General features: G+C 42.3%; 2 protein-coding genes across 2 annotated transcripts; both read left to right on the top strand.

Annotated features, from left to right (window-relative positions):
• On the top strand, positions 1–23,560 carry LOC124201221. The gene is made up of 19 exons (XM_046597731.1): positions 1–730; positions 4,478–4,728; positions 4,904–5,944; positions 10,883–11,104; positions 11,233–11,396; positions 11,474–11,615; positions 15,515–15,692; positions 16,570–16,768; positions 16,891–17,107; positions 17,239–17,460; positions 17,528–18,044; positions 18,117–18,273; positions 18,355–18,666; positions 18,736–19,515; positions 19,588–20,044; positions 20,116–20,326; positions 20,452–20,566; positions 20,639–20,747; positions 20,821–23,560. The coding sequence occupies exons 2-19, from the start codon at positions 4,605–4,607 to the stop codon at positions 21,105–21,107; spliced, it is 5,454 nt and encodes a 1,817-aa protein (XP_046453687.1). The 5' UTR covers positions 1–730; positions 4,478–4,604; the 3' UTR covers positions 21,108–23,560.
• Positions 23,561–24,107: 547 nt separating this feature from the next.
• Positions 24,108–25,560, top strand: LOC124201222 (SAP domain-containing ribonucleoprotein-like). Its single transcript, XM_046597732.1, has 6 exons — positions 24,108–24,265; positions 24,418–24,511; positions 24,584–24,651; positions 24,710–24,819; positions 24,887–25,211; positions 25,273–25,560. Exons 1-6 carry the CDS (start codon positions 24,245–24,247, stop codon positions 25,450–25,452), a joined length of 798 nt encoding a protein of 265 aa, XP_046453688.1. The 5' UTR covers positions 24,108–24,244; the 3' UTR covers positions 25,453–25,560.
• The last annotated feature ends 1,612 nt before the right edge of the window (positions 25,561–27,172 follow it).

Genomic DNA, 27,172 nt, shown 5'->3' with positions numbered 1-27,172 from the left:
ACATTCCGGACATCCGTCCATCTCACTACAGTTCTCCATCGACGCGCTCAGCTCAAAATTCGAAATCATTTTTTCGAATTTGATTGGACTCTTTGAAGTTCTTCGTTTGGAGGGTTTTCCATTGAAGAATTTGGGGTGCTGGGCTGCGGCGGTGGCGTGCAGCGCAGTGACGATCACAAACTGTGTGTCTGCGGCCGGCAGGTTTTATTTTTTCGACCCAAAACGCACGGAAAAGTCTCACTCGCTATCCAGACGCGCACGCTCACGCACGCTGCTGTGCTCTTTTCTCTCTTCTTTTTTCTCTCCTTTTTCTCTCCTTTTTCCCCCCTCTCTTGTTTTATTTTTCCTTCTCCTTTTTTCAAAAACAACTAAATGGTGAGACCGTGATATTATTATTCGTGTGGCCGCTGCTGCTTGTATTCTTTCCGTTCGGTTCGGTTCGTTCGTTCGTTCTCTGTGGTGCGTTGACAGTCGACAAAAACTCCGGTCGTCACACCGGCCAAGTGAATTTGTGTGAAAAATCTATTCGACATATGAAATAAATTGAAAAAATCAAATAAAGTGTACAAGTGTTAACACAAAAAAGTGCTCGGATTTCGTTTTTTTTTTCTTCAACGGGTCCTCGTTGAAATATTTCTGAAGAAAAAGAAAAAATTCAACAAAAAATAAGAAGAGAGAAATAAAAACAGGACCAACCGCATCGTTAAACGATCATTTCCATATCCTCCAGGTATACACATTCATTTCCATTTAGATAGACCGATAGTTCTCGTTTAAGAAATCCGGGTCAAATGCCATCCTTTTGTATATATGCCTCCTCTCATTCCGAGTATATATTATTGTTGTGTGCTGTGCTGTGCAGCTGTGCTGTGTGTGGATCGAAATGTATCGGGAAACGTGCTGGCGCCAAATCTTGGCCTCATGATTGAAATGTGCGTCTGAGAAAATCACAAAAGAAAATCAGAAAAAAAGAAAGAAAAGAAAAAATAATCCTCACGCTCTCTGGACATTCGAATGGGCTAATTGGTTCGGGTTTCAACCGGCGGCCTTGAATGATTGAGCGTGAAATTTCCAACAGATCTAACTCTTAATTGACGTAGAAATCATTTTAAAATAATCGGAAAAAATAGATTTAATACGACGCCCGGCCATAAAAAGTCAGTATAGTGATTCTGAATATTCAACAAATGTTTGACACAGTTGTGTATTCGTGGTGGAGGGCGGGCAGTAGTTTTCCGTATTATTGTCGAGCAAAAGTTGAAATGGCAAAACGAAGATGATGGATGAGGCCGCCTCTCATTTTTTGGTGGGTTATGTTGTTGCCTGTTAGAACGGCGTCTTCTCAGTTTCGCTCCGATTGAATTTCGTATAACTTTTTTGTTTTGTTTTTGAAACGTCGAAAAATGAATTCGTTGTTACAGCAGCAGCAGCAGCCCCGCGTGAGTAACCCACCACAGTCAGTGAAAGTGACTCATGGTGTTGAAGTAATTGATACGTAATCGCCTTCAGGAAAAACGAGTCACCGTTAGATACAAAACTGCACAGCATATCATCAGCAAAGTATATAACGAAGAACCGATTTTGACTTTTCCACTTTTCGTTTTTTTTCTTCTTCTCCTTCGGTGGCAAAATTTGCTGGGCAATTGGAGAGATAAATGAGGAAGTCATAACTTGCGTTTCACCACGGCTTTTTTTTCCATCTCTACTTCAAAAAGTCCTGATTTCTCTTATCTCCGTTGATTACAACAATAATCGAGTGAACAAAAATTGGTCTTTCCATGTTAGTGTAGCTGCACAGTGTGTTTAGTCTCTCTTATTTTTTTTCCCTCAATAATAAATAAATCACCGTTTTCAATTCGAGTTATCCGAAGGAAGCATCCAATTTAGACGCCCTGTGTCTCTCTCCCTTGCAGCTATTTTTTTTTCAAACTTCCTTTGCCAGAGTTCTCGTTTTTATCTCTTTTTTTGTTTTCTGTTGGTTTTTTTTTTCGTACTAAAACTCTTGACGGTTTTGTTGTACGAGAGATTGACAGCCCAGATTTCGTCTAGTCGTAACACCGTAGAAATCCGTTTTTATGGGGACATTCTCGGTCGACTGTGAATTGTTTTAACTCGCCGAAAAAACAACAACAACAACAAAACAACTGCCTAAATTTCATCCTCATGTCCACCGTATTCACACCGGGGGGAAATCAAAGCAATTTTCATTTTTGGGTATTCGATGGACATCTGTTGTGTGTCTGTTCCAGATCGAAGTTTGAAAAAAACATTTGAAAAAAGAGTGTCAATGACGCATTAGATATACGTTTCAGTTATTGTATAGGAGATTATATAGCCCAACCTGGAGGAGAGGTACAAAAAAGAGCAAATGAATGATAAAGATGGATATGTGGCTGGACGTCATCCATCACCACAGTCCGAGGGGAGTAATATTATCAGAAAAATAAGGCGACGTTACCATTTTTTTTGCGTGAATCCCAAACACGCAGCATCAATCTGGCGTGCAATTGGTCCGATTTTCAGAAAAAAACCAGATCGTTTTTTGGGGGTTTTTTTTTGAAGAGTTAAAATGGTCATTTAAAAAAATATCAGGTTCTAATCGCGGGAATAATCTTTTGTTTCGGTCATCTTTATTTTTTTTCTGTGTTGTTGTTGTTATTCTTTTTTTTTTTGAAAATTTATTCATGTCTACAGAGTGCGTGTATGTATGAATGTGTGTTAAATATGGCGATGGCCTTAAGCCGTATACGCGCCAGGTGCGAGACGCGACTTATTTAGACAAAACGTTCCCCCAATCTTCTTCTTTTTCTTCTTTTTCTTCTTCTTCTATTCTGGTTTTTTAATTTTTTTTTTCGTGTCTCCTCCCGCGGCCATGTACTCTCTTTAAATATATATATATGCTGCATATTTATATTTATACGTAAGAAATATATATCTCTCTTTTTTTCTTCTTCTTCTTCTTCTTTCCCTCAAAGCCTCTGGAAATGTTATTATTGTGTATCATCACTTGGCGCTCTGCTGGCCAGCGCTAGCTGTTTAACTACTTGGAGTTCCAGTCCTACAGAATTTTTTCCTTGTTATTTATTTATTTTATTTATTTTATTTTTGACATTTTTCCTTATCATTTCTGATGTAATAAAATAACACTTGGCAGCTGGATTAGCTGTTCAATCTATACACAGCAACCCTTTGCGCGATGACGTCAGCAATGTCGGTCGTATTGTTGTGCTAAATATCTCTCTTCCTTTTTCTCCCGTTTATAGAATTTTTCTTTCATTTTTTCCCTTTTTTTTTTTCGAAAAAATCAGCATCCATCAATTTTTTCATTTTTAATATTTTTTTCAAATTTTCTGGTTATTTCTATAAGGCCCTTTTGTGTGCGTCCGTGTGTTTTGTATGTTTTCCTGGAATGTCAAGGCTATGCGTTTGGGCTGTGTGTTGGGAGCTCTCCGTTGATTCTGGCCTTATATCTCGCTGGTTAGTTGTAATTCAATCAGAGCCGTCTATAACCTGAAACCTCAGCTGTTGCCTGTTGGCTTTCACCCTTTCTCTCTGTGCTGAACTTCACTCCTCTTTCTCTGCTGGCCGTTTCTTTTCTCCAGCTTTTTTTTTCTTCTTTTTCTTCTTCTATCCGGACTCTCTTTTTGATCCAAAAACTTGCGCGTTCCAGTATATAGGACTATTCTATAACAAAACAAAAAAACACAAGCGCCTTGTGTCTCGAATCAAATCGCTTCGTTTTATATATAACCGGGAATTCGGGGCAAATTCAATCCAGACTGCATGGGACTCTCGTCTAAGCTTTCACATTTTTAATTTTTAATGATAAAATTTTATTTTTGTTTTTGTTTTTTACTCGCAATAGTGTAGAAATCAGCTAGGGAGAGCGGCCACCCCGTTGGCTTCCAAAATTTAGGCTAAGATTTTTGAAATTTTATTTTCCTTTCGCCATTCGTTTTTCTTCATTTAGTTTTTGCTCTGGACGAAAAAGTTAACGATGTCCAGCCAATTATCATTGAAGACAAAAATGGCAAATGAATAATATTTGGGTCCGTTGAAATTTTCTTGACTATGGCGTGATGCATAGATAATTGACGGGCAGGTATTACATCGAGTTGTTGCGCATAATTGGTGTCACGTCGCTGATGTCCAAAGGTCGATGACTTTGAGACTATTGTATCATCAATAGGGATCAAGATCCCCCCTCCTTTTTTCTTTTGCTGGCCGCTTATCATCTCGGCATTGGTTATATTTGCGTGAGACGGCGCTCCCGATCGATTTCCCATGGCGATCAACTTTCTCCAATCATATAATTCCCCTTTGGAAAATATTTTTTAAACGAGGAAATTCCCCTTTAATGGCTCTCCAACCATATTGATTATTCCGCTTTTATTTTTCATGTCTCCCGCTCTCGTTTATGCCATTGATTGATGGATTGACTAATAATTGAGTTCATTATGTTTTTCGTTTGAAATAGGTGATGGGGGTCAGGTGATTCAAAGTGACAAAAGGTCTGCTGAACAGAAGAAGGTGCCAAGGTGTTGCGATTGATAGCCGATTCATTCATTCATTCATTCAAGCATTCAACCGAGGCGGATGCAAATATGTCTACCAGCTGCACTTCGGCGGCATTGGCGGCGACGACGTCGGGGTCCAGCGGTCTGGCACGCAACACCACCGGCGGCACTTGCGCCGCCAGCCTCTACGCCTCCATTGATCTTCATTCAGGTAAACGCCGACGCTACAGCAGCATCCAGTGATGGATGTCGTGTTAGTTTAAACAGTCATTTTTGTTTCCATATCTTTTGACTTTTATTTGAAATCTCGCAAGTGATGATATAATTTGGCGTACGAATTATTTGAATTTTAATTTTGGAAATCTTTTGAAATCTTTTGGGGATAGACGATGCGGATTTGCGGAGTGGGGAGGAAGTGAGCTGCGAGGAGGATAAGACGATAGAAGAGACCAAGGAGTCGCCGAGTCAGCCGAGCTGCTCGATGATGACGCCAGTGTTACATCATGGAATGATGATGTCAGCCATGACGGCAGCGACTTCATCGTCGTCGTCGTCCACTTCGCGACGCAACAAGCGCAAAAACTTCCAGCCGCGCAACATCAGACCCAACGAGGAGGAGCAGGAGAATAACGACACAAACAACAGCAGAGAAACAACAACCAACAACAACCCGGCCGCTGATGCTGACGGATCAGATGATCGTGACGAGTTGGCAATGCCGTCCGACGGGCCGGCCGCTTGTTGTTCCATTTCCGAATCCAAGATAAGCACCATCTCTTCCGGCCACCGGGAGCGGACGAGAAAAAGCAACAAGAAATCAAGGGACGCCTACAGCAGCAGCGGCTGTGACGTTGCCGATCAATCGAATCACGTCGCCGCAACGGAGAGTCGCATCAGTCGAGTCACCAGCGACGACGATGAAGACGAGTGCAGCAGCAGCAGCAGCAGCAGCAGCCGGAGCAGTCATAGTCACAACGGCCTCATCCGCCGGAACAGCAGCAGCAGCAGCAGTCAGGCCAGCAGCCACAACCGGAGCAACACGGCCGTCGATCTGAGATTGCGTCCAGCCTTCAACACGGAAGAAGAAGAAGAAGAAGACGAGGAGGAAGAAGAAGAAGATGATGAAGTGAACAATCAAATGTCCGACGTGTCCAGCCTGGAAATGAAGACGTGGATGCTCTTCTGGCAGCAGCAGTCTCAGTCGTGCAACAGCAACGACGGAAAACCGTCCTTTCTTCTCCCGCCTTCCGTGTCGCATCGGCAGCGGCCGTCCGATCAGCAGGCCGACTCGGCCGCCAGTGAGACCACCCAGCACGCCGGGAGACGGGAAGTGTCCAGCAATTATGCGGAAACGACAATGCGGGACCTACTCGGAATTTACGGACTCCAACGCGGTGCTCCCGTCCCAGCAGTCGACTCTCCTTCAGGTTAGTTGACATTAAAATTTCTTTTATTTTTTCGGCGGGAAAATCAAAGCGACAAAGTTTGAAAAAAAAAATGGAAAGATTCGGTGGGAAGATTTGAATGTCAGAAGTAGGTCAGCGTCAACATTTCAATTCATATGGTCTAGTTTGGTATGCTCCATCCCTATGGCAAAACAAGCCATCTTCGAATTTAGCCCTTTAGGATCGAAGTGGCTATGTTAACTAAAAACAATTTGATTTACCTTAATTTTCGAAGAATTCGGAAGAATTCCCGGAGAGGGAAATCTTTGTGTCTATCCAACGCAAATTTATTCCAACGAATTTGCGCCATCAAATCTGAGCCAAACATCTGGCATTGTTTATCACGTATTCATCATCCCCCTTTCTATTTTTTATTCATGACTCGACTATTGTTTATTAGATTAGAGGAATCGAAATCATTCGGTCAATTGCTGAGCCGATTGTCTATTTTTCATTCGGTTCGAGACTTCGAGTACAATCTGCTAAATTTTGAAATAGTTTTCTCGAAGATCTATATATTTTTTTCGGCTGCATACCTTTGGATCCGTTCACGTACGTTGAACTGGCACACAACAGCGAACCGAAAGACCGTTCAAGTTTTTGGTTTTGGTTTTGGTTTTCTCCCGAGGATGCTGAGACGAAAAATAAGATTTCTTTTCTTGGATATAGTCAAAAAAATTTTAATGGTTTCCATCTTGAATTCTTTCCCCGAGGGTGTTACGATGTTTATTGCTTTGGCTCTGGGCTTCTGCCGTGAACGGGATGAGGCAGAAAAAGTACAGAGAAAAAATAGAAAATAAAATAAAATAAAAACTTTTTCTTTTTTTCCAAAAAATAAAATACAAAGTGGCTCGGGATTCCTTAAAAAATAATAATAATAATAATCCGCCCTGAGCGTTCGTCGTCGCGATTTTTACCGGAAAAAAAGGGGCAATCAAGGAAAGAAAAAAAAGGAAAGAGAAAAAAGGAATATGCGCTCTGTGTGCAATCACGATCAATCTTGTTTTTCCTTTTGAGAAATATTTGGAAAAGAAAACAATAGTTGAATGAACATGGCGTTTTTTTTCTCTTAACAGCAGCGCATTCCAGTATATTAGATATATTATACATTTTCTGGGAAGGTCAAACGCTGGCAGCCATTTTGACGGCCGCCTATATATACTACTACTACACTATCCTCGGTGGAAAAAACTCTCACAAAAAAGGGTTAATTCCATATCTTTTGGTGTGTGCTGTGTGGCGCTCGCTCGACCACAGAGCTTGTTGCTTGTGTGTTGTGTGTATTCTTTTCTTGGATGATTAAAGACTTTGTTGTCGCCTTGAACCACAGAACCTGTTTCTTTCATTTTTCTTTTTTCCCTTTTTTTCGGATTAGAAAAGAAAAATGAAAGAATCTGTGGAGAAACGGAAATTTATATTTTTTAAGGAAAGGCAATAAAAAAATATTTATTATTATTGTCATTATTAGTTATTACAAAGAGCGGGAGTTAAAAAAAAAACTAAACAAAAAAAAACAAAAAAACAACTGCAGCTTCGGATAAATATATATAAGAAATGCGCCAGCGGCACTCACGCTGACCTCTCGGGGCTCTCCGTTATCTGCAACATTAATTCCAGAAAGAGAAAAGGAAAAAAAAATAAAAATAAGGAGGGAGGGGAAAAAATGCGAGAAATATTTTACAAGAAAAAGAAGAAAAAAAAAAGATAGACAGAACATTTGAGAAAAATATAAGGATGGAGAAGAGAAATACGAGATGGCCATTGTTTTCTCTCTATGCCCTTTTTTTTTCTTCTTCTTCTTCCCCCCACCATTCAATAGATTCTTTTCATCCTTCGTCGTTTTCTTCTTTTTTTTCTTTCCCGAAATCAAAAATAGAAAATCATCTATTCTACGAAAGATAAACAGTATCTTCAAACGTTTTCTATTTTTTATTTCAGAAAAGAAAGAAAAAAAAAGAGCCAAGACCCTTGGCTGTGTGTGTGTGAGTAAAAGCCATTTGGAGTTAACGAACGAATCTCTCTCTCTCCCGACTCCCGGTCCCGCGCGTATACATAGTTCCGTAGTCCTTTTGAGCCCGTAGGAGCATTAGCATTATAAGGAAAAAAACGACTGCAGGCACTGTCTGATCCACTTTTTCATCCGTCCTCGTTTATTGCTTTTTATATTTTTTTCTTCTTCCAGCAGCGATTAGACTTGAGGGGGGAAAAGCAACTCGTCTTTCATTCTCTCATCCATTTCTTCTTCTTTTTTGGTCCCCTCAATTTTGTGTGTGTGCCTGTACACTATGTTGTTAGGTAATTTCACCCACCAAAACCTTGTAGGACACTGTAGAGTATCTCATCTGGGGTCGGCTCTTGTCGTCGTCGTGGATCAACTGCAGTTTTCAATTTCTTTTTTTTTTTCTCTCTTTTTTTCAAGTTTTTCCCCCTAATTTTCTTTCATGGCGCAGCTCCTGCGGCTATTTCACCGCAATCAAGCTCAACAATAATCAGATGATTCTCGAGACTAGAAGAAATTCCGATTAGAACCTTCTCTTTTTTGGCCCTGTTGCTGGATGATGGCCACAGCAGAGCAGCGGGGGATATAATTAGAGCAATTTAGATTGAACGCATTTAACTCGATTGTGAAAAAAAAGGGTTGTTGTGGGAAACCATCATTTAATGCTCAGCGTACACACAGCATTCAAAGATACTATGATCCTCGGAGGCTGGATGAGATTCAACTTTCTGATGGAACGATTCGGCATTTTTATTAACTTTTTTCTTCGAAATCTGCGGTTTGAAATTGTGGGAAATTAGCGGTAAAAAGATATCGAATAATTCCGACGATACTACTACATCTCTCTCGTTAATATCACTTGAGAAAACCATTTTCTTTTGTCGTTTATTATAACTTGAAAGACGGACTAATAGCGAGATCCCTAATTTTGTCCTTTCATCGAAATGGGAAAGAAAAAAAAATGCGCTTTGATGTTTTCAAACAGAAAAGAGCCTGTCTCATGTTTGATGCTCTAATTCTTTTATTATTATTTTTTTAATTTTATATCAAGTAACCGAAATCGTTGGATGCTATGCCTACCAGCAGGGCATATTGTCATTGGGGTAATTTCCAATTTGTTCGGCATTCTTTATCTCGAAATTGAGGGATGATTTCGGGCCTCAAGAAATGGAACCATCAATTTTTGAAACCGGTTGTACACCGCGCAGTTGAGAAATAGAGATCCATTATAGTAGCCGGTTTACTGGGTGGGACGACACAGCGTAGTCATTAAAGGACGTTTTGTCGAACTCTCGCGGTTGTCCTTAGCGCGTGATTGTACATGGCGTGTTTGAACATAATATGAGACATCGATTTTTTCTACACTACAGTTTACATGGGAATGCGAAACTTTCTATAAGCTCGACGGTTTATAACGAGCTGATCATTGACAATCGTGCAATACCGCGTGATTTTTTGCTGATTCAACGTTTTTTGTTTTTGTTTTTGTTTGGTCTTGCTTGAAAGTAATATTAGGGTCGAGCCGAAGAAAACGGCGAAACAAAATAAATAAAATAAAGAAGGGCGCCTATTATATTCCACGAAGAGAGAAAGAATTCGGTTTCCTCGGAAATGGTTGTTTCTCTCTGTTTTTCCGAAAACAAAGTGTAACATTAGAAACAGAGCTGCAGGGAAAAACCGAAAACAAACAAGCCTTTTTTCCTTTTTGTCAGCAGTTCATTTATTTTGGCCAGCCGCCAAACAACTCGAGAGTCGAGTCGCCCCCAAACTTTCCAATGGATCGAGTCCGGTCCGCCCATGGCACTGTAATTTCAACGGCCTGTAAAAATGTTTTTTAATAGAATTCCAACTTATGTGGAATAGTTAATAACATACAAGTCCTGTTAGCTTTGCCTCAAAAAATAATAAATAAATAAAAACAAGAACAGAAAGGAGCGCATGGACTTTTGAGAGTAAAACTCGGACAGAAAAACGTCGTTATATCGGTCCGTCCGTCACCCTTAGCGTTATATTATACTTGATAAATCGGCAAGAGTACGGTTGACTACGCTGGTGGTTTCAATGAAAAAAAAAAAAAAATAAAAAAAAAAAAAACATTTTGAGATTTTTATTTTTTGTTAGTTTATTTTTTTTCTGTTTCTTTTTGATGGATTACATACATTGACGTAACCATTTTTTATGCCGTGTTCCGAATCGGATGGAGTGGCCTGTCCGTCCTCCGCCACTTTTGCTTCCCTTTTTTATATGGAAAGAAAGGAAGAAAAAACAGAACCGAACAGAACTCGTTGCTGTCAATACAAGAGAGAGAGAGGAGCGCAGACCATCAACTAAAGGGAGAGTCTCAAGAGGGGGGAGACCTAATCACACACGCTAAACGACCATGATGGATTGCGTAAGGGAGGGGGGGGGAGAGACACAGGAGCGACAAAGAGAAGAAGAAGAAGAAAAAAAATAGTACCTGACGTTAAAGGAAGTTTTTCGTTGCTGTGGAAAGCGTTAACACAGGGACGGTTCATTAGCTACTTGTATAAAATAATGTAACGTCGCTGCTGTCTCTCTTTTTTTTGTTGATGATTTTCAATCGAAAACGCTATCATCGATCAATCTCCTCCGTTTTCGTGTCTAAAAAGGATGAGTTTTTTCTTTGGTGTTATCAGGGAAATTTCGCTACGTGTCACTTTTCCCACGTTCATCTGGTAGAGAGTCTCACTCTATCAAAAGTATGTCAAAGAACTGATCAAATAAGTTATCGCCTCATCGGATCTTGTACACCTCGAATTTCCCCTTTTCGACGTTATAAAGTCGAATCGAACAAGAAGTAGACGAAAAGAAAAAAAAACTCGGTGGATAATATTCAATTGGCGGTTTACAGTTGACTCTATACTCTATAGGCAATAAGAATTGTGTGAATGTCGTTACAGGACACTATTCGAACGTGCGCGCCGGTTCGCCTCCCGTCGGCTCCTGTCGCCGGGCAGCAGGAGCGGAAGGGCAGGTCAGGACGGTCGACTCGGTTCAGGTCGGCACTTTGAGAACCTCGTCGACACCGTCCGTCCAGCAGCCACCCACTCCACCGCACACGCCTAAAACGACTGGCAACAACAACTCGACGACAACCGGTCAAACTGCTCCCATGCCACTCGGTCTGTATATTTGATTTTATCTGGCCATCTATTTTACTAGTGGCGTCTCTTGTTTTGACATCAATCAAGCGCTAACCAGTCGCCATTGTTTTTTCCCATTGGCCGTCCCCCCATTCGTCATCATGCAGGCAGAACCAGCGATTTGAACGGAGCCAACGAGCCTTCGCTGGCGGCCCTGCAAACGCACATGCACTCCATATTGAGTCACGCCAAATCGTCGACCTCCAGGCAATCCAGGGGCTCTGACGATTCTCCCAATGCCGATCATCGTCACATGTCGGCCAGTCAACAGGTAAAGTCACAATAATCCCGCGATCCATTAAAAAAAAAAGATTTCATTGTAATGGTTGATTGTGTGGTGTCGAGTAGATGGGAGGACCGTACCCGTTCAAAGCGGCCGCTTTCGCCAGTCTCGATCTCCACGTCCAAGTGGCCAACGACGTCTCTTCTTCGTCAGCCAAAGGCATTTACAACCAACAGGAACTCCAGCAACTGGCAGCAACTATCGCAGGTCAGTTGCCATTCTTTTCCTCAAAATCATTTCGATCAATTTCTGAATGACGGAGGAGGGAAAAATATTTGGAGCAAAGTGATACAATTATGCGAGTACAACTACATGTGTAACAGAAAATCGATTGCGTAGTAGCGGTCAATCGGGACACGCCTCTCAGTGGGTCGAATCGCCTCTATTAGAACATTGAGAGATGTTATTATTACCTATGCAGGTTGTTATATCATTCCTTCAATGAAAACAAACCTAGCCGCCGGTATATGCAATCATAAAGGGAATCAGGCTATACACTCGTCGTCTTAATTTATTTCTACGAAACTTGCAAACAAAGCCGTCCATTTTTCCTTTCGAAACTACAAGGGCACCCACCGATGGAAACTAACGGAAATGTCACCAAAAGGATATCGTATATAAAACGTACTTCACGCAGAACTGGGGGGAAGAAAAAATTGTTTCGTGGGATATTTGGTGAAAAAAGAAGAAAACGACGAAAATCGGATTGAAATGGTTTCCTCTTCTTGGGAAAAGGACGTTGGATTTTTGTGAAATGTCTGAAAAACCGGATGAAACGTTAAATGACACAATAGACCCATATGGCACCCCTTTTTTAACCCCATTCACCCTTCAATTGGGAGGGGGGAAAAAGTGAAAAGAAGGAAAGGGAGGGCCGCCAAAACATCGCAACGAGATTTTTATATTAGAAAAAAAATAAATTTACGGAAAACCCTGGAAAAGAAATATCTCAAATGCTGGAAGAATCGAGTGAGATGCACTTAAGCCTTTAGCTTTCCCCTTTCCTGTGTAGCCTAGACTTCAAAAGCGTGTTTTTTGTCCCCCTTTTCTTATTTCAATCCACCCCTAGACCTCTGAACTGAATGACTGAGATTTTTTTTCTCTTCTTCTTCTTCTTCCAAAAAATCGCAGCATGATGCAACATAGGCAGAACAGCATAGGGGGAGAAAATCCTCTTTTTCATTATTTTTTTTTTCGAGACGAAAAATAAATAAAACATATTTTATTATATATATATATATATAGGATAGGAACCCTCTTTTATTTTTCCCGCGCGCACCCCCACCACCCTCTATCCCATTCAGTTCCCTATCTGCTGTAATAATAGTATTTTTTTCTTTTTTTTTTCATTTCAAAAATATACTCGGGTGAAATTCTCCATTTTTCCGATAAAAGAAACACAGTCGAGGTTGTTTGTGGCCGGGCCATTGTGTACAAAGTTTTTTTTTTCACTTTTCCTATTATTATCTACAAAAAAAAAGAAAAAAGAATAAAGGGTGGAAGTTTATTTTTTTTTTTTTACTTCCATTTTTCATTTTAAAAAATCTTGTCTATAGATAGATTTTCTCTCCTTTCAGCCCAACCCTTTTTGGGGTCCTTTTTACGAGTTTATACGGGAAAACGCCGTTGACTGTTGATGTTGCCCTGAATGAAAAATGCCATTCAGACACAAAATTCTTTTTTTTTTTCCTTGCCCAAACGATAACGACTTAGACATGTGCGCAACGACAGTCTACATTATTTGCCCCTATAGGGCATTTCACAAATCAGGATTATGATTCCGTGTGGGGTCGTCGCGTCCAGTTTTCAATTGAATTGAATATAGCCTACTTTTGAGCTGTTTATGATCCCCGGGCAGCAGCCGGTAGAGTTGTCATGTCACACAAGATGGAACGGCTCACGTCACAATGAAAAAGGCTCAAGGCGCTGCAAATCTCGGCTATGCCCAAATAAAGAAATTCTATCGTGATTTTAAAATTAAAAAAAATAAAAAAAAAAATAGTTTGGACTTTTTTATTCGGGCTGTAAAAAAAACTAGAGATAAAGAAGCGCCGATATTCTTGGGGGAAATGAAAATTTAATTTCCTTCAGAATTTCCTTATATTGTTGCCAGCTCGAGTTAGCGTTGGCTTCCTACCGTAGGCATCTTTCACCTCAAAACACACAGGTACATGTGAAGAAGTGATTCCGTTGCTGGTCTACAATAATACCCTAATAGATTCGATCGAAGCTCATCCCCCTTCCCCCCTTACTTCTATCTATCTCTCCACGCCCGCCCTTTTCTCCCAGCAGATCCATCGATGACAAAAGGAGCGGTTCTTTCTCTCTGTTAGTCCATTTAAATGGATTTCGAGTAAAAAAAAAACAAAATTGTTCACCCGGTGAAAGCCCAGCCAAGAGTTTCCCCACTTTCGGATGCGATGCTGAAGAGAAAAACTCGAATTTTGTCCTCTTTTTCATTGGAGAATGCTGCGCCGCGCCGATCTATTGAAAGGATCCATCATTCATCGGATGACGTATCGGATCATCTTCAAAAACCCCTCGCTCGTCTTTGACCATCAAATTTCTCACCCCTTTTATTCTAGTTGAGTTTTTTGTGTGTTGCTTCGTATAAAACCCACAAAAAAGTGGGAGAAAAATCCTGTTTCGGTTTATTCGATTTTCTGTCGGAAAGTAAAAAAAATTATCAGTTACATCCCCCTCCACGTGAAAGATGAGAAAAAAGTAGTACGCTATATATTCAGCAGTGACGTCACATCATGACAAATAGTGCAGGTGTCAACCAGTTTTGGGGTGAAGCTCATCGGTGACACTTCATTTTTTTTGACGTCGTAAAGCTCAGACGCGAATCAGTCGAGAAAAAAGTCCAGAAAATCACGGTAAAGAGGGAGATGATGATGATGGAAAAAAGGGGGACGTCGAATGTATTAGAATCGGGTTCTCCCTCTCCGTCTTTTTGAGCGCTGCTATTGTTGATATAGGATAGGGTGCTGGGGGACTGATCATATCCTAAGTTATATTATAAGAGATGGTTCTCATCGCTGTGTGTATATACAACAGTTTCAAGGAAGATCGCCCCGTAGGAGGGGGCCAGCAACCCAAAAAAAAGACGTGGAATCTCCTATTATCCACACAATAAATAAATGTGTAAACGTAGAGAGAAAAAAAAATAAAAAAATAGTGAAAAAACCCCAAAGAGAAACCCAAAAAAAATTCACCCCTTTCCAGATGAAAATTACAAATAACATCTGGCTCTTCCGTTGCTCTCATCCCATACCTCCATATTCTTCCAGTGCGGTAAGAGAGACACACCCTCCCTCCCTGGGAAACACATATGAGGCGTGAAAGGCTTAAATCCGCATCCCCTCAATTGAATTGGCTGCTGGTATATAATATCCTATACGTACCTTATGTCGTTAGAACAATTTTGAAGGGTAGCAAAAAAAGGGGGGAAAAATTTAACGGATTTCACGCGATCCTGGAACATCTCGTGGGATCCTGCCAGCATCTTTTTTTTCCCTTTTTCCGATTAACCCGGCCCTCTTCTTCCTGTTGTTGTCCTCTTATTTTTCCTCCCAAAAAACTGTATATCCGATCAAAGGGTTCACTTGAGTGTAAGGCGACCCTCTCATCTCATCTCTACCAGTTCTTCCTCCTTCTTCTTCTTCTTCTTTTTTACCAGTTTTTTCCCTTTTTTCCCCTGAAAATGGGGGAAACATTTCCAACGGGTCTCATCTATTGTGTCTCGTCACAATTTCAAGACTTGTCCTTAGAGGCCATACGCAATATAGATGCGCTTTTTCTTCCGCTATCCGAAAAAGGAATAAGACGATCGAGATAAAACCAGGGGGGAAAAACCAAATTTCGAAAAAAGGGGAAAAAACGCCAAAAAGACGTAAGAGGCCGACCGACAACCGATCTCAAAGAGAACATCATCATTTCTTCACTCCAAAAAAAGCTTTGAATTACGTAACGGAAATTTTTTTTTTAAATTCTTTTTCTCAATTGGATTTGTCAAATTAAACGGTCAATTCTTTATCTGTTGTATATTTCTGGGCTGTGCCCTCTATATAATGTTATTTGTTATTTTTTTTTTTTTAAATCAGAGGAGCGACAGAGCGCCAAAGGAGCCGGTGGGAACGGAGGAGGCGGCAGCGGCGGAGCCGGGAGCAGCGGAAGCGGCAGCGGCAAAAGCAGCGCGCCCATCGACTACAGCCGCTACGTCAAGCGCTTCGGCAGTGCGGCAGAGTGCGGCAGTCCCTACTGCAAAGATCTCAACTACAGGTTCGTATATTTAATAATATTCGAAATTGGAGGTGCGCAAAATCAATCGCCTTGAATGGGATCGATCGGCATATATTTGGCGATATGTTTTGGAATTGGTAATATATCTATACCCAATTCTATTTATATATTACTGACCGATCCAAAAGGGTGATATGCAAATGGCCTGCGGGGCGTGTCACCATTTTTGGACGCAAACATTCCCCAGTCCGCGGGACATGACAGTGCTGCTCTTCTCGTGTAGCACGAAAAAATAAATAAAAACTAAAATAAAACAACGTCCGAACGCGACGGGTCAACATTCCTGGAACAAGAGAATTTGACAGACGGGACAGACTAGAGAGAGAGAGAAAGAAGAAAAGATGGTCTTTTATTATTTTTTTATTTTTCTATTTCTCTCTCTCCGCCCTTGTTCTTCCCTTTGACTCTTTGAGTTAGTTGAATTCTTTTTCGTTTCTATACGTTTGTGTGTGTTGATCCACAAATACATTGGGAGAGAGGAGAGATTTCGAGGATGGAGTAAATGTCAGATAACGGCATTTCATCGTTGCGAAAACCAAATATGCCAAAAGTTGTTTGAATATTCGCCAGAATATCTCGAGAAGAGACGCGCGTGACACGAGAGATATTCTCTTCTACGTATGCTGCTGGCGTATTGATTCCTTGATTGTTATTTCAGATGCCGCAATCTTAGATCCACACTTTGATTGACATCGACTTATCACATCTTTTCCTTTGATTGGCGTTGGTTTCTTTTGTTTCTTATGTTTTGTTTTGTTTTGTTTTGTTTTGTTTTTTTACCCTAAAATTCCCTTTCAATTTCTTTGAAGTGAAAATCTTAGTTGATTACAAATTATATCTCAATCAATTCTATCAGGGAACACTTCCACTGCCTGGACTGCCACCCGCGGGTGTTTGTCAAGAAGGAGGAGATGATCCGCCACTTCAAGTGGCACAAGAAGCGCGACGAGTCGCTCCAGCATGGATTCATGCGCTACTCGCCCGGCGACGACTGCAACGACCGCTACCGCGGATGCCCCCACAACCGCAAGCAGACCCACTACCACTGCGTCATGGTAAATATCAAACAGCAGCCGAAAAATTGGGTCCAGCATTTTGTTTTTTTTTTCCTTCTCTTTTTGGGAAAATAATTTCAATTGACGATTAAAAATGCGATTCAATTCAATTGTGTCGACAGAATAACTGCGACAAGGTGTACATTAGCACGTCGGACGTCCAGATGCACGCCAACTACCACCGCAAAGACTCGGCCATCATCCAGGAAGGATTCCAGCGCTTCCGGGCCACCGAGGACTGCGCCACCGCCCACTGCGCCTTCAACGGCCAGCGCACCACCCACTTCCACTGCCGGCGGCCGCCTTGTAACTACACCTTCAAGAACAAAGCCGACATGGGTATTGATAACAGTCACAACATCATTTTGACTTGATTCAATTTAATTTTTCGAACCAACTGAAAAGTGTCTGAATCCGAAATTGAATTGTTGATGACATTTACTTCCATTTTCTTTTATGACACCCAAAAGAGAAACACAAGAGTTACCACGTCAAAGACGAGCAGCTGGCCCGCGACGGCTTCAAAAAGTTCATGAAGAACGAGGCCTGCCAACTGGACAGCTGCCGCTTCTCGCGCGTCTGCAATCACATCCACTGCATCCGCGATGGATGCACCTACGTCCTCCACTCCAGCGGACAGCTCTACTCCCACAAACGCAAGCACGAGCGCCGAGACGCCGAACTGGCCTACCGTAAGTCTTTTTTTTTTAAATATTTTCTTGTCAAATTAAATGCAAATTTTCAATTTCAAATTGACAGAAGATGGCGCTTCAACCAGTAACAACAACCTGGCGGCCATCAACAACACGGACTCAACGGGCAGCAACAGTCCCAACATCAATCCCTTGACGACCTTTTCGCCGTTAAATTCCGGGCTGGCCGGACTGCCATTGGGCGGCCCGGACGAGGCCCAGCAGCGGAGTCCGATGGGCTTGTCGGCCGGCGATCTGTCGCGGCTGATCAGCGACCCGTCGTTGGCGGCCTTCCTCTACGGTCGCATGCCGTCGCTGCTCAACCAACTGGAGATGGCCCACCTCCAGCACCGGCAGCGGGCCGAGCTGGAGCAGCGACTGCTGGCCAGCGCCGCCGAGGCCCAACAGTTGAAAAACAGCTTGGCGGCCAGCGCTCGCAGCCCGTCGCCCGTCATGAGCGAGGAAGACGCTTTCCGGCTCTGCCTGGCCAAAATCGACAGCGGCAAACCCTGCCAGCCGGACTGCCAAATCTATCCGCACGAACACTACCACTGCCGGTCGGACGGATGCGCCTTATCCTTCAAGTAAAACAATCCTATGACGCACTATAGCAGACGAATCTGATTTAAATCTTACTTCAATGTCGAACGATTTAGGTCGACTGAGGCGGCCAAGGAGCACTGGCGCAATCACGAGCAGCAGGAGCAAATCACCGACAATTATTACATCAGCGTCGAAGTCAACGAGCAGCCCAATCCTTGCCCGTCCAGCTGCCCGTATCAGACCAAGCAGAGGCACTACCACTGCTGCTGGGTATGAAGATTGAAGACCTTTGATTTGAATTTAATTGAAACAATTTGGGAAAATAATGATTCGAACGCGTTTGAATGACAGGACGGCTGCGCCGAGATCATCCTGTCGACGGACAAAGCCTTCCGGCGGCTGGATCACTACAAGATGCACGAGTACTCGAGACGCGGGCAGCAACCAGCAGCGCCGCCGCCGGCCCCGTCACCTGTCATCCCTCCGAATCTGTCCGGCCTGGCTCATCAATCGTCAGCATTTGCCGGCGGTCACGGCAGCAGCAAAGAAATCACTTTCACGACGGGCAGTCCGTCTTCCACCAGCTTCTCGTTGGACAGCATGTTCCGGCGGAAGCGAGGACGCCCTCCCAAGAACAGGGTCATCGAAGTCTGGAACGAATCCGTAAGAAATCGCCATTGATTTCATCCATTGATTTTTAATGAAATTAACATTTGGCTTCATTTTTTTTAGTCGCCGATGAATTCCGGATCAGGTCAGCCGGACACGCCGCAAGCCATTTTCACCAGTTTCAAATTGCCAAAGCCGACGACGCCGCCTCTAGTGCCTTATTCGCCGCTCGGTTCGGGACTGTACGGGCCGCCACCTTACGCTCTGACGGGTCCGTCTCACTCGGCCTCGTCCAGCCGGTCCAACAGCAGCGACTGGAAGAGCCAGCGGACGCTGTCGCCCAGCCCGGAGCGTCCGGAAGGCAAACACACCCGGAAGGGGATCTTCGGCGTCGACAGATGCGCCCAGAAGTTGAACGTTTCACCGTCGTCAATGGCGACGGCCTCGCCAGCGCCGCTCCGCTCGCCGGAATCGCCAACCAAGTCCATGACGGTGGTCAAAGCTGCCGGCACTTTTTACCCGTCGCCCGCCTTCCCCTCCAAGAGCGACGGCGCCCGTCTCAATCCGCCTCTTCCGTGCCAACCGGCGGCCCTGCCGGCCTCGTCTTCCTCCAACCAGCGGCCGGTTTCTTCACCGACGCCGCTGGCGGTGATGCAGAGCTCCTCCTTGTCCAGTTCCTCTTTGTCGCCTTCGTCTTCGTCGTCTTCCGTCTCGCCGTCGCCTTTCGCCTCGTCGTCGCCCAACCCGGCGGTTTCCGTTCCGGCCTCTTCCGCCAACACCACCGCCCCGATGCTGGCCATCGCCTCCGAGAAGCCCATGGCCTACGGGCCGGACCAGTCGTGCGGTAGGCCGTTTTGCAAACTCAAGCGCAGAGAACACTACCACTGCGTCGTCTGCAACCAGGTACAGAATCAAAATTCGAATGATTGTTTTCGTGAATTCAAAATTGATAATTCAATTAATTATTGTGTCCAGGCTTTTTCTGAAATTGAAAAATTGAAGCCGCACATGTTGAAGCACTGCACGGGAGCGCTGAGTCCCACGTTGAGTCAATGGGCCGGCAACGGCGGACACGGTTCCACCGGGCAACTCGAAACGGACATCGCGGCGACGGCGGCGGCCGCGGTGGCCGCTTCCGGCGCCGACCGCAATATCAAGACTGAAGTCGTCAAAGACTTGAGCTCAAACAAGAAAGAAGAAGCGTCGCGATTGGCCCAGTTCGGCGATTCGGCCGCATTGGCAGCCTCTTCGCTATCGCATCCGGATGCCAATTTGTGCGACTTGGCATCCAGGTCATCGGCAGCCCTGCACGCGCTCAGCTTCATGTCGCCTTTGGGCGGCCACTACGGTCTCATGCCGACTAACCAGCTCAATAGCAGTCCGTCGTCTTTCCTTCCGTCCGGAATCCATCCACCCATTTACACTGGATCAGGTACTAATAGCGTCTATTGCCTCTAGTTTGACGTCGACAATCAAATAACGACCATTTCGTCTGTGTTAAAGGTTTACTGTTGAATCCGAATCCGGTGGGCGCGTTTGGAAGGGCGGCCAGTCCTGGTAAAGCGGCGGGTGGCTCGATCCAGGGCAATAAAAGGCCGTCGTCGTCTCCGGTCGACCACCTGATGCTCAGTCCGGAAGCGAAAAAGATGCGCTTCCAGAGCAGCATGCGACTCCTCAAAGACGAACCCGTTCCCGATGGTTACGTCCGTTTCAGGTAATATTTATTATTGATTGTTCATTCATTATTTTTCATCTGTTGGCCGTCATCCAACTCATTCACGGATTAAATCAAAGATAACTCATTTTGATTTCAATTTCAATTTCAATTAAAATTTGCAGATTCAACGAAGATTGCCAATACTCACAGTGCGGTTATCGGGAACACCAGACCCACTTCCACTGTATGCGCCCTGATTGCGGTTACAGTTTCTGCGACAAGACTCGATTCGTACAAGTAAATTCATTCAAATTTGAACATTTTTAAATTTCTGGATAGTATTTCATTGATTTGTTTCTACCACGACAGCATACTGCCCGCCACGAAAGACTGGACACGCTGATGGGAGGTGATTTCCAGCAGTATCGCGCTAACGTAGCCTGCGGCCGTCCCGGTTGTCTCTACACCGCCAGTCTCGGTATATTTTCGTTATCATTTTCTAAATTTTAATTTGGCGAATTTGTCAAAAATTCAAATTTGGCGCGTAATAGGTACGGTGCAGAATAAAGCGTCGCACTTCCACTGTCTCAAGTGCGACTTTGTGTGCACGGACACGAACAAAGTGGTGGCCCACCGGCGGCAGCACCAGAAAACCGACTCGATCCTGGCCGCCGGATTCGAGAAGTTCACGCCGTCGCAGAACTGCCGCGTCGACGGCTGCCCGCACTCCAACAAGCAGACACACTACCACTGCCTCAAGTGCTGCTTCGCCGTTCTCGGCCTGGCCCAAATGTCCGCTCACAAGTACCGCCACCTCGAGTCGACGACCGCCTCGTGAGTGGTTTGCACTTGCAGTTGCTGTTGCTGTTGCTGTGCTCACCATTCGGATTGGCAATTTGATATGCCATCTGATATTCGTCGATCCGGCCTCGGCTGCTGCTGCTGCTGCGGTTTCTTTCAGTCGAAATGATTTTGGTCGACGAAACAATTGCCAAACGGTATCCTAAACAGTATCTAATATTTTTAAGGTTCCCTCGATATGACGTAAGAGAGCATTTCCACAGTATAGACCAGACATATTGTACGTGTCACGAAGAATGCCATTTTTCAAAGTTTACGTAAATTTCTAGTTTATATCGTCTCTTAATTTGATTGACGCCATCACCGCGCGTCGCTTGTCATCCAATTTTTGTATCCAATTTCAAATCTCATTCGGGATTCGCTCCAAAAAACACAAAACCACTCGAATATTTTTAAGTCTCTTTTTTTTCTGTTTGTTTGTTGGTTTTTTTTTTTTAAGTTTCGCCAGAAACAAAAGCAAAAGCAAAAAAAACCGTTTATAAAATATTATCCCATAAGTATCTGGTCGTGGACATTGAATGGCGATAAAAGACTCGCAGCTAAATATAACGGCTGTATACCTTAAATTGTAACCCGCTTCAATGGCGAAAATTGGAAACAGGAGGGAAATAGCGAACACACAAAAAAGAATTGCGAGAAAAGAGCCTGTTGATAGAACAAACAAAGTTGTCGATGACGATAAATGTGCGGAATGTGATTCCCCCCTCCAGTCGTGGTTTATATTAGACGCGATCCGGCTTTTTCTTTCTTTTCGATTTCTATATATCTACTTTGAAAATTTGCCTCTGAAATACGCTTCTTTTAAACAAGCTATAGGGAAGAACAAAACTGTGACGGGACGGACAGTTCAACAAATTGCGGTGAAACCGTTCGATAGATCACCAAGCTTTTTTATTTACATAGATGCTGTGGGTGGACTCGAAAATGATGAAATGTAGATCAAAATAGTCTTTCATGAGTTATATTATATAACTCATCGGCAAGTTAAATGGTATATATACCACCGCCAAACTGGATTTTTTATCTTTTTTTTATTTTCAGACTAATATTTTTTGGCCACATCAATGTCCACACATTTTTTTAAAATTCTGATACAACATATTTATTTATTTTTCATTATTTTTCAACAATTTTCCTAAGAAAAGGGATATTCATACTCAAGTGCCATAATGACGTAGACACAAGAAACGATAAGATCTTAACTAGCCAATTTTTATAAAGTTGAAATGTGCCAGTAAATGCGCAATGGTACCCGCTCCCCCCTCTTCAGCACGCAGTTATTTTTGAAAAAAAAATTCAGTAATCGATTATTATTTCCCTTGTTTTTTTTTTTCGCCAAATGAATGTGCCTGATTGTAGCTAAAATGATATGTTCGACTTTGCGGAAAGTTGTGATCCTTTTTTTTAATTGAATGTGAATCGAGAAAAAAAACAGGTTGATCTGTGCCATCATGATACGTAGACCAGGCTCACTCTATATAAATCGTAAATTGTCAAACACACACGTAAACAAACAAAAATGCCCGGTGTCTTAAAAAAACAAAAAACAAAACAAAAAAAACTGGAATATCTATTTTGTCTAGTTCTCATCAGTTCAAACGTAAACGTCTCGAAAGATCTATTTTGAAAATACGTGTCTTTTTTTTCTCCTCTGTTTTGTTTCGTTATTATTAATTGCCAAAAAGAAATAGGCCGCCACGCGCGCCTCTCTGATTTGATATATTCGTGTATGTATTTTCAAGTGCTTGTATACCAATCGCTTACAAGTTGATGAATGATGATCGCTGTAGTGTTGCGTGTAACGTGTATTTATCGGGGAAAAAACAAAAACAATTCCCGATAAGCTAAAAAGAGAAAATTTGACGCCATTTCAGAATGGGCTTAAAAATTGGGTCCCAAGAATAGTGAAAAAACATAAGAAAATCATTGGGCATCACTGTATATCCTTTATTACAACAGTATCCCGGGACCAGACAAATCGACTACCGTCGTGCCGTTTAACCCCCCCCCCCCAATCCCTTATTGGAAACGTGTAAAACCATAATTGTCCTCAGCAGTAAATGATATATATAGTTAAGTTGTGCGTGCCTTGAAAAAAGAAAAACAGAAATCGATTGCCTCGCACAAGTTGGATATTGCCACAGCAATTGGTGTTCTCCTTTTACCCACCTTTTACTCCTTGCCGGAATATAGCCACGTTTCTGCGAATTGGTTGTTTGTTTTTGTTTTTTTGTTTTTTTTTGTTAAAAAAGAAAGAAAAAGACGCGAAAAGACCATTGTTTTTTTCTTCCTTTGAGATGTGTCGCTCGCTACGTAAACATTGCCTACTGTCCGAAGCTGAGCGTCGTCGTGAAAGTGCTTTTTGCGCGCACGTATTTTCATGTCAAAGCGAAATACACGGCTTGAGCATTTGTCTCATTCATTATATAACTATTGCAGCTTGAACTGTTTGCTTGTCTTAAAACACGTTACTTTTTGTCACTTTCTTGTTCTTTGAGCGGGAAAAGAATCAAAAATTCAAAATTCACTACGATGTTACGATGAAATTTAAAATCATTGATTTACAATACACACACTAGTTAGTTAAGCCAATCAGTTTTACTTGGTTTATCACAAGATATTTTATGAAGTTTTTATCAAGCTCTTTAAATTAAAAAAAAAAAATTACTTTGACAATGAGTTTGATCATTTGCGATTACAGAAATAACGTAGTTGCAATGTTTTATGCGTAGCCTTTTTGTCCGAGAAACCCATCGCTTAAAATTAATTTCTCACTATTTTTTTTCAAAATCCTACCAGAGTTATCCTACGTGGCTGATTACTTTTTCGAGGGTTTTCTTTCTCATTGTTGGCTAGTAACACACTAACATGGCAACATGACTCGGACAAACTTTTTGCATTGACGATAGGTGACACTACTTTAGTACAGGATGCGCCCGATAGAGATCACTAGTTTAGAAGCCAGCAAAAGCATACGCAATTTCTCCTCTGAAACAATACACTGGCATTCAAAAGTCGAATTACTTTCAAGTTACCGCGTTGCGCGTTCCAATTGTAATTCATTGAAAGTTTGAGACGCCGGTACAGACAAACGTCATCATTATCATCACAATCATGGACATCTCTAAATTAAAAGTAACCCGCTTAACTTTATATTTGAGTGAAACTTGTCAATATTTCCAACTTAGAATCCTGATTGAGTTTGTCAAATCAAATGTCTATTATGTTTTTGAACTAGTGATAGGCCTACTGTGTGCATTTCATCTTGACTGTTGTTTTCATGCTAGGTTGTGGACCTTAAAAAAGAGTTAAAAACACGAGGCCTCAGCACCATTGGCACTAAAAATGAATTGATGGAAAGACTGCAAGATGCTGTGCAAGGTAAACTTTTATCATTTTGATTATTAAACTGTTTCCATGTTTATGTTCAAGCTTTTTTCCGTGGATGTTAAGATGACGATACTGGAGATAATGGCGCCTTAGACAATGATGACCTTTTGGATGAGGAGGCAGTTTTAGCAGTAAGAACATTGGTTTTATACAATGTGATAAACTTATGCAATTTTATTTTTGGTATAGGATGAAGAAGCTATTTTAGAGGAAGGAAATGCAAATTTGATCGCCCAAGAAGATGATGCAGTTCTTTTAACACCTACTGCATTGAGTGCCCCCAAAGTTACAGTTGAAAAGTTAGTTACTCTGTTTGTTTGGAAAATAATTGCCTCAAGATTAATGATGAAATGAATAATATTTCAGGACTGTTCAGGACTCGAAGAATGAAATAGTTTCTCCCCATAAAAAAATCATCTTGAACAGAAAGGTGGTAACTCCTCCATCAGATTCTGGCACAGTTTCACAGGAAAATGACGACCACCTTAAATATGATGCCAATAAAGGTGATGAATCTGACTCAAAGGAAGAAAAGAAGGTGATTAAACTTGGTTCCTTATCTGCCGAAGAAAGAGCCAAACTAAGAGCACAGAAATTTGGTGTTCCTATTCCCGATTCTGTGAAGAAAGCTGTTCGAGCAGAAAGATTTGGCGGTACAAATAGCACAGAATCAAACACATCAAAACCTCAGGTATTTTCGATTGATCAGCTCATCGTTCTTCGTGTTTTCATGTAGTGAATTTTTATTTAAGGTTCCTGATAATGACAAACTTCTGAAAAGGCAAGCTCGCTTTGGCGTCGTTTCTAATTCTAATTCCGAAGTTGATGAGAAGAAACAGAAGCGAGCAGAGAGATTCGGAACTACGAGCACTGCGGTCGGCAGTTCTGACGAACAGAAGCGCAAACGTGCTGAACGTTTCGGACTTGCCTGAAATGTTCGTTTTAAAGTTTATTAATTGACGTACAGTTAAATGAAACAAAGACTTGGTTCGATCACAAAATTTTTAGTTTTTTAAAATTAAATGTGACCTGATTTCTTATCCCGATAAAAAAAAAAATACTAATTTGGTGTATACTTGAAACACATTTTCTCATGGGTCCGAGTTAGGTTGGTCGGCGGAGTTGTTTTGTTTCTAGTTTGTAATTGAAATAACCTGATATGTTGGTGCGCAATTTCACTTGATTTTATAAAGAAAAGAGCAGCATGAAACAAAGAGATGAAATTTAGTGAGGGAGTTCTAGGCTAGTGGCAAGTCGAAGGGAGTAGCGGTTTAGGTTAATGTAGAAAATTCAAGTTGGAAGGGAAATAATCGTGCAAAGGTAATAAGCAACCCGCCACTAATAAAGTGTGGGTTCAAAACCCTCACTATGTAGTGTAGGACGCTTTTTTAGAAATCTGGAAAGAGACAGCATGGTCCTATACCATGAGGGACAGGAACAGTAAGTAAGTCCCCTGTACTACAAAAGCATATTACAACTCAAATGCTGCAATAATAGGCTATAATATTTTTTTCTCTACGCGATTTTACTAGATATTCGGGAAAAGAAACGTTCGCATCGCATTAGGCCTACTTTGCCTTTTGAAGGGGCGAAAAACCAACAAACCGCAACAAACTATTTGATGCAAAACGTAGAGGGTAGAGTGTAGGTAAATTAGCCCAATCTTAACTTGGTGTAGACACCATTTATTTGACACTCTATATATGACGCAAACAATGAACAAAGTAAACAGAATAGGGACTTCTTAATGTTTATTTTTCGAGCGACTGCTTCTCATCACATCAGAATTTATTCGACTCGAGAATATATAAAAGTCTCATCAGGGTTATAGCACCTGCAAAAACAACCGCAGTCGTCATTGATTCCCCCTGTCTGTTGACTTCTTCCAGATACAGCATTGCGAATATTTTCACATTGTCAGATTGTAGATTTCATTCAAGGATTTGCTGCCCTGCTGCCGGGTCTACGGAATTGCTTACTCTCCCCCCACGATTTTCTGAAACAAAGGGGTTAGTAGGGACAGAGCCATTAAGGGGGAGCTCAGTCAGTTCCATAAGAAAATTTAACCTGGAGCCGCGAGTCGGTTTTTCCGAGCTCCCCTCTATTCCCATCCTCCATTCCTCCTACTTATGAATAGCTACGAGAAATACCTGCCATCTAGCGCTAAAGATGTGAAGAGATGGAAAGGGACGAACGAACGTCTGTAAAACAGTATATCTTCTTAACATTTTCAACATTTGTAGCAATCGGTTGACGAAGTCAACATGGTCTCCGCGGTGGAACCCGACCCTTCGTTGAGAGTGCGTTCCAGCTTTTCTCCCTATCTCTAGCGTTGTAACGCATGGACTACTCTAATTAGGGACGGGACTCTTCGGCGTTTCCTATGTCGGCCATGTACATTTTTTTGTGGGAGAATCAGAATCAGAATTAAAAAACTACCATAGAATTACCATATGTTCCTATACCTAACATTTATTTTTATAGAGATATTTCCAATCTCTTAACGGAAAATTTGAAATAGGGCAAAACACCGGTGCCATCTAGGAACCAAACCTCCTAAGCTCTTGTTAGTTTGCAAGCAGATGCCCATGCATGCATACCGAGAGAAAGAGAGACCACTCTCTTATCTCTAGTCCTCTGACATAGCTGCCT

The sequence above is a fragment of the Daphnia pulex genome, chromosome 8, assembly GCF_021134715.1.
Source record: "Daphnia pulex isolate KAP4 chromosome 8, ASM2113471v1".
In the NCBI taxonomy this organism is placed as follows: Eukaryota; Metazoa; Arthropoda; class Branchiopoda; order Diplostraca; family Daphniidae; genus Daphnia; species Daphnia pulex.
The sequence above is the reverse complement of the archived record's forward strand: the minus strand, read 5'-3'. Positions and strand labels throughout refer to the sequence as shown.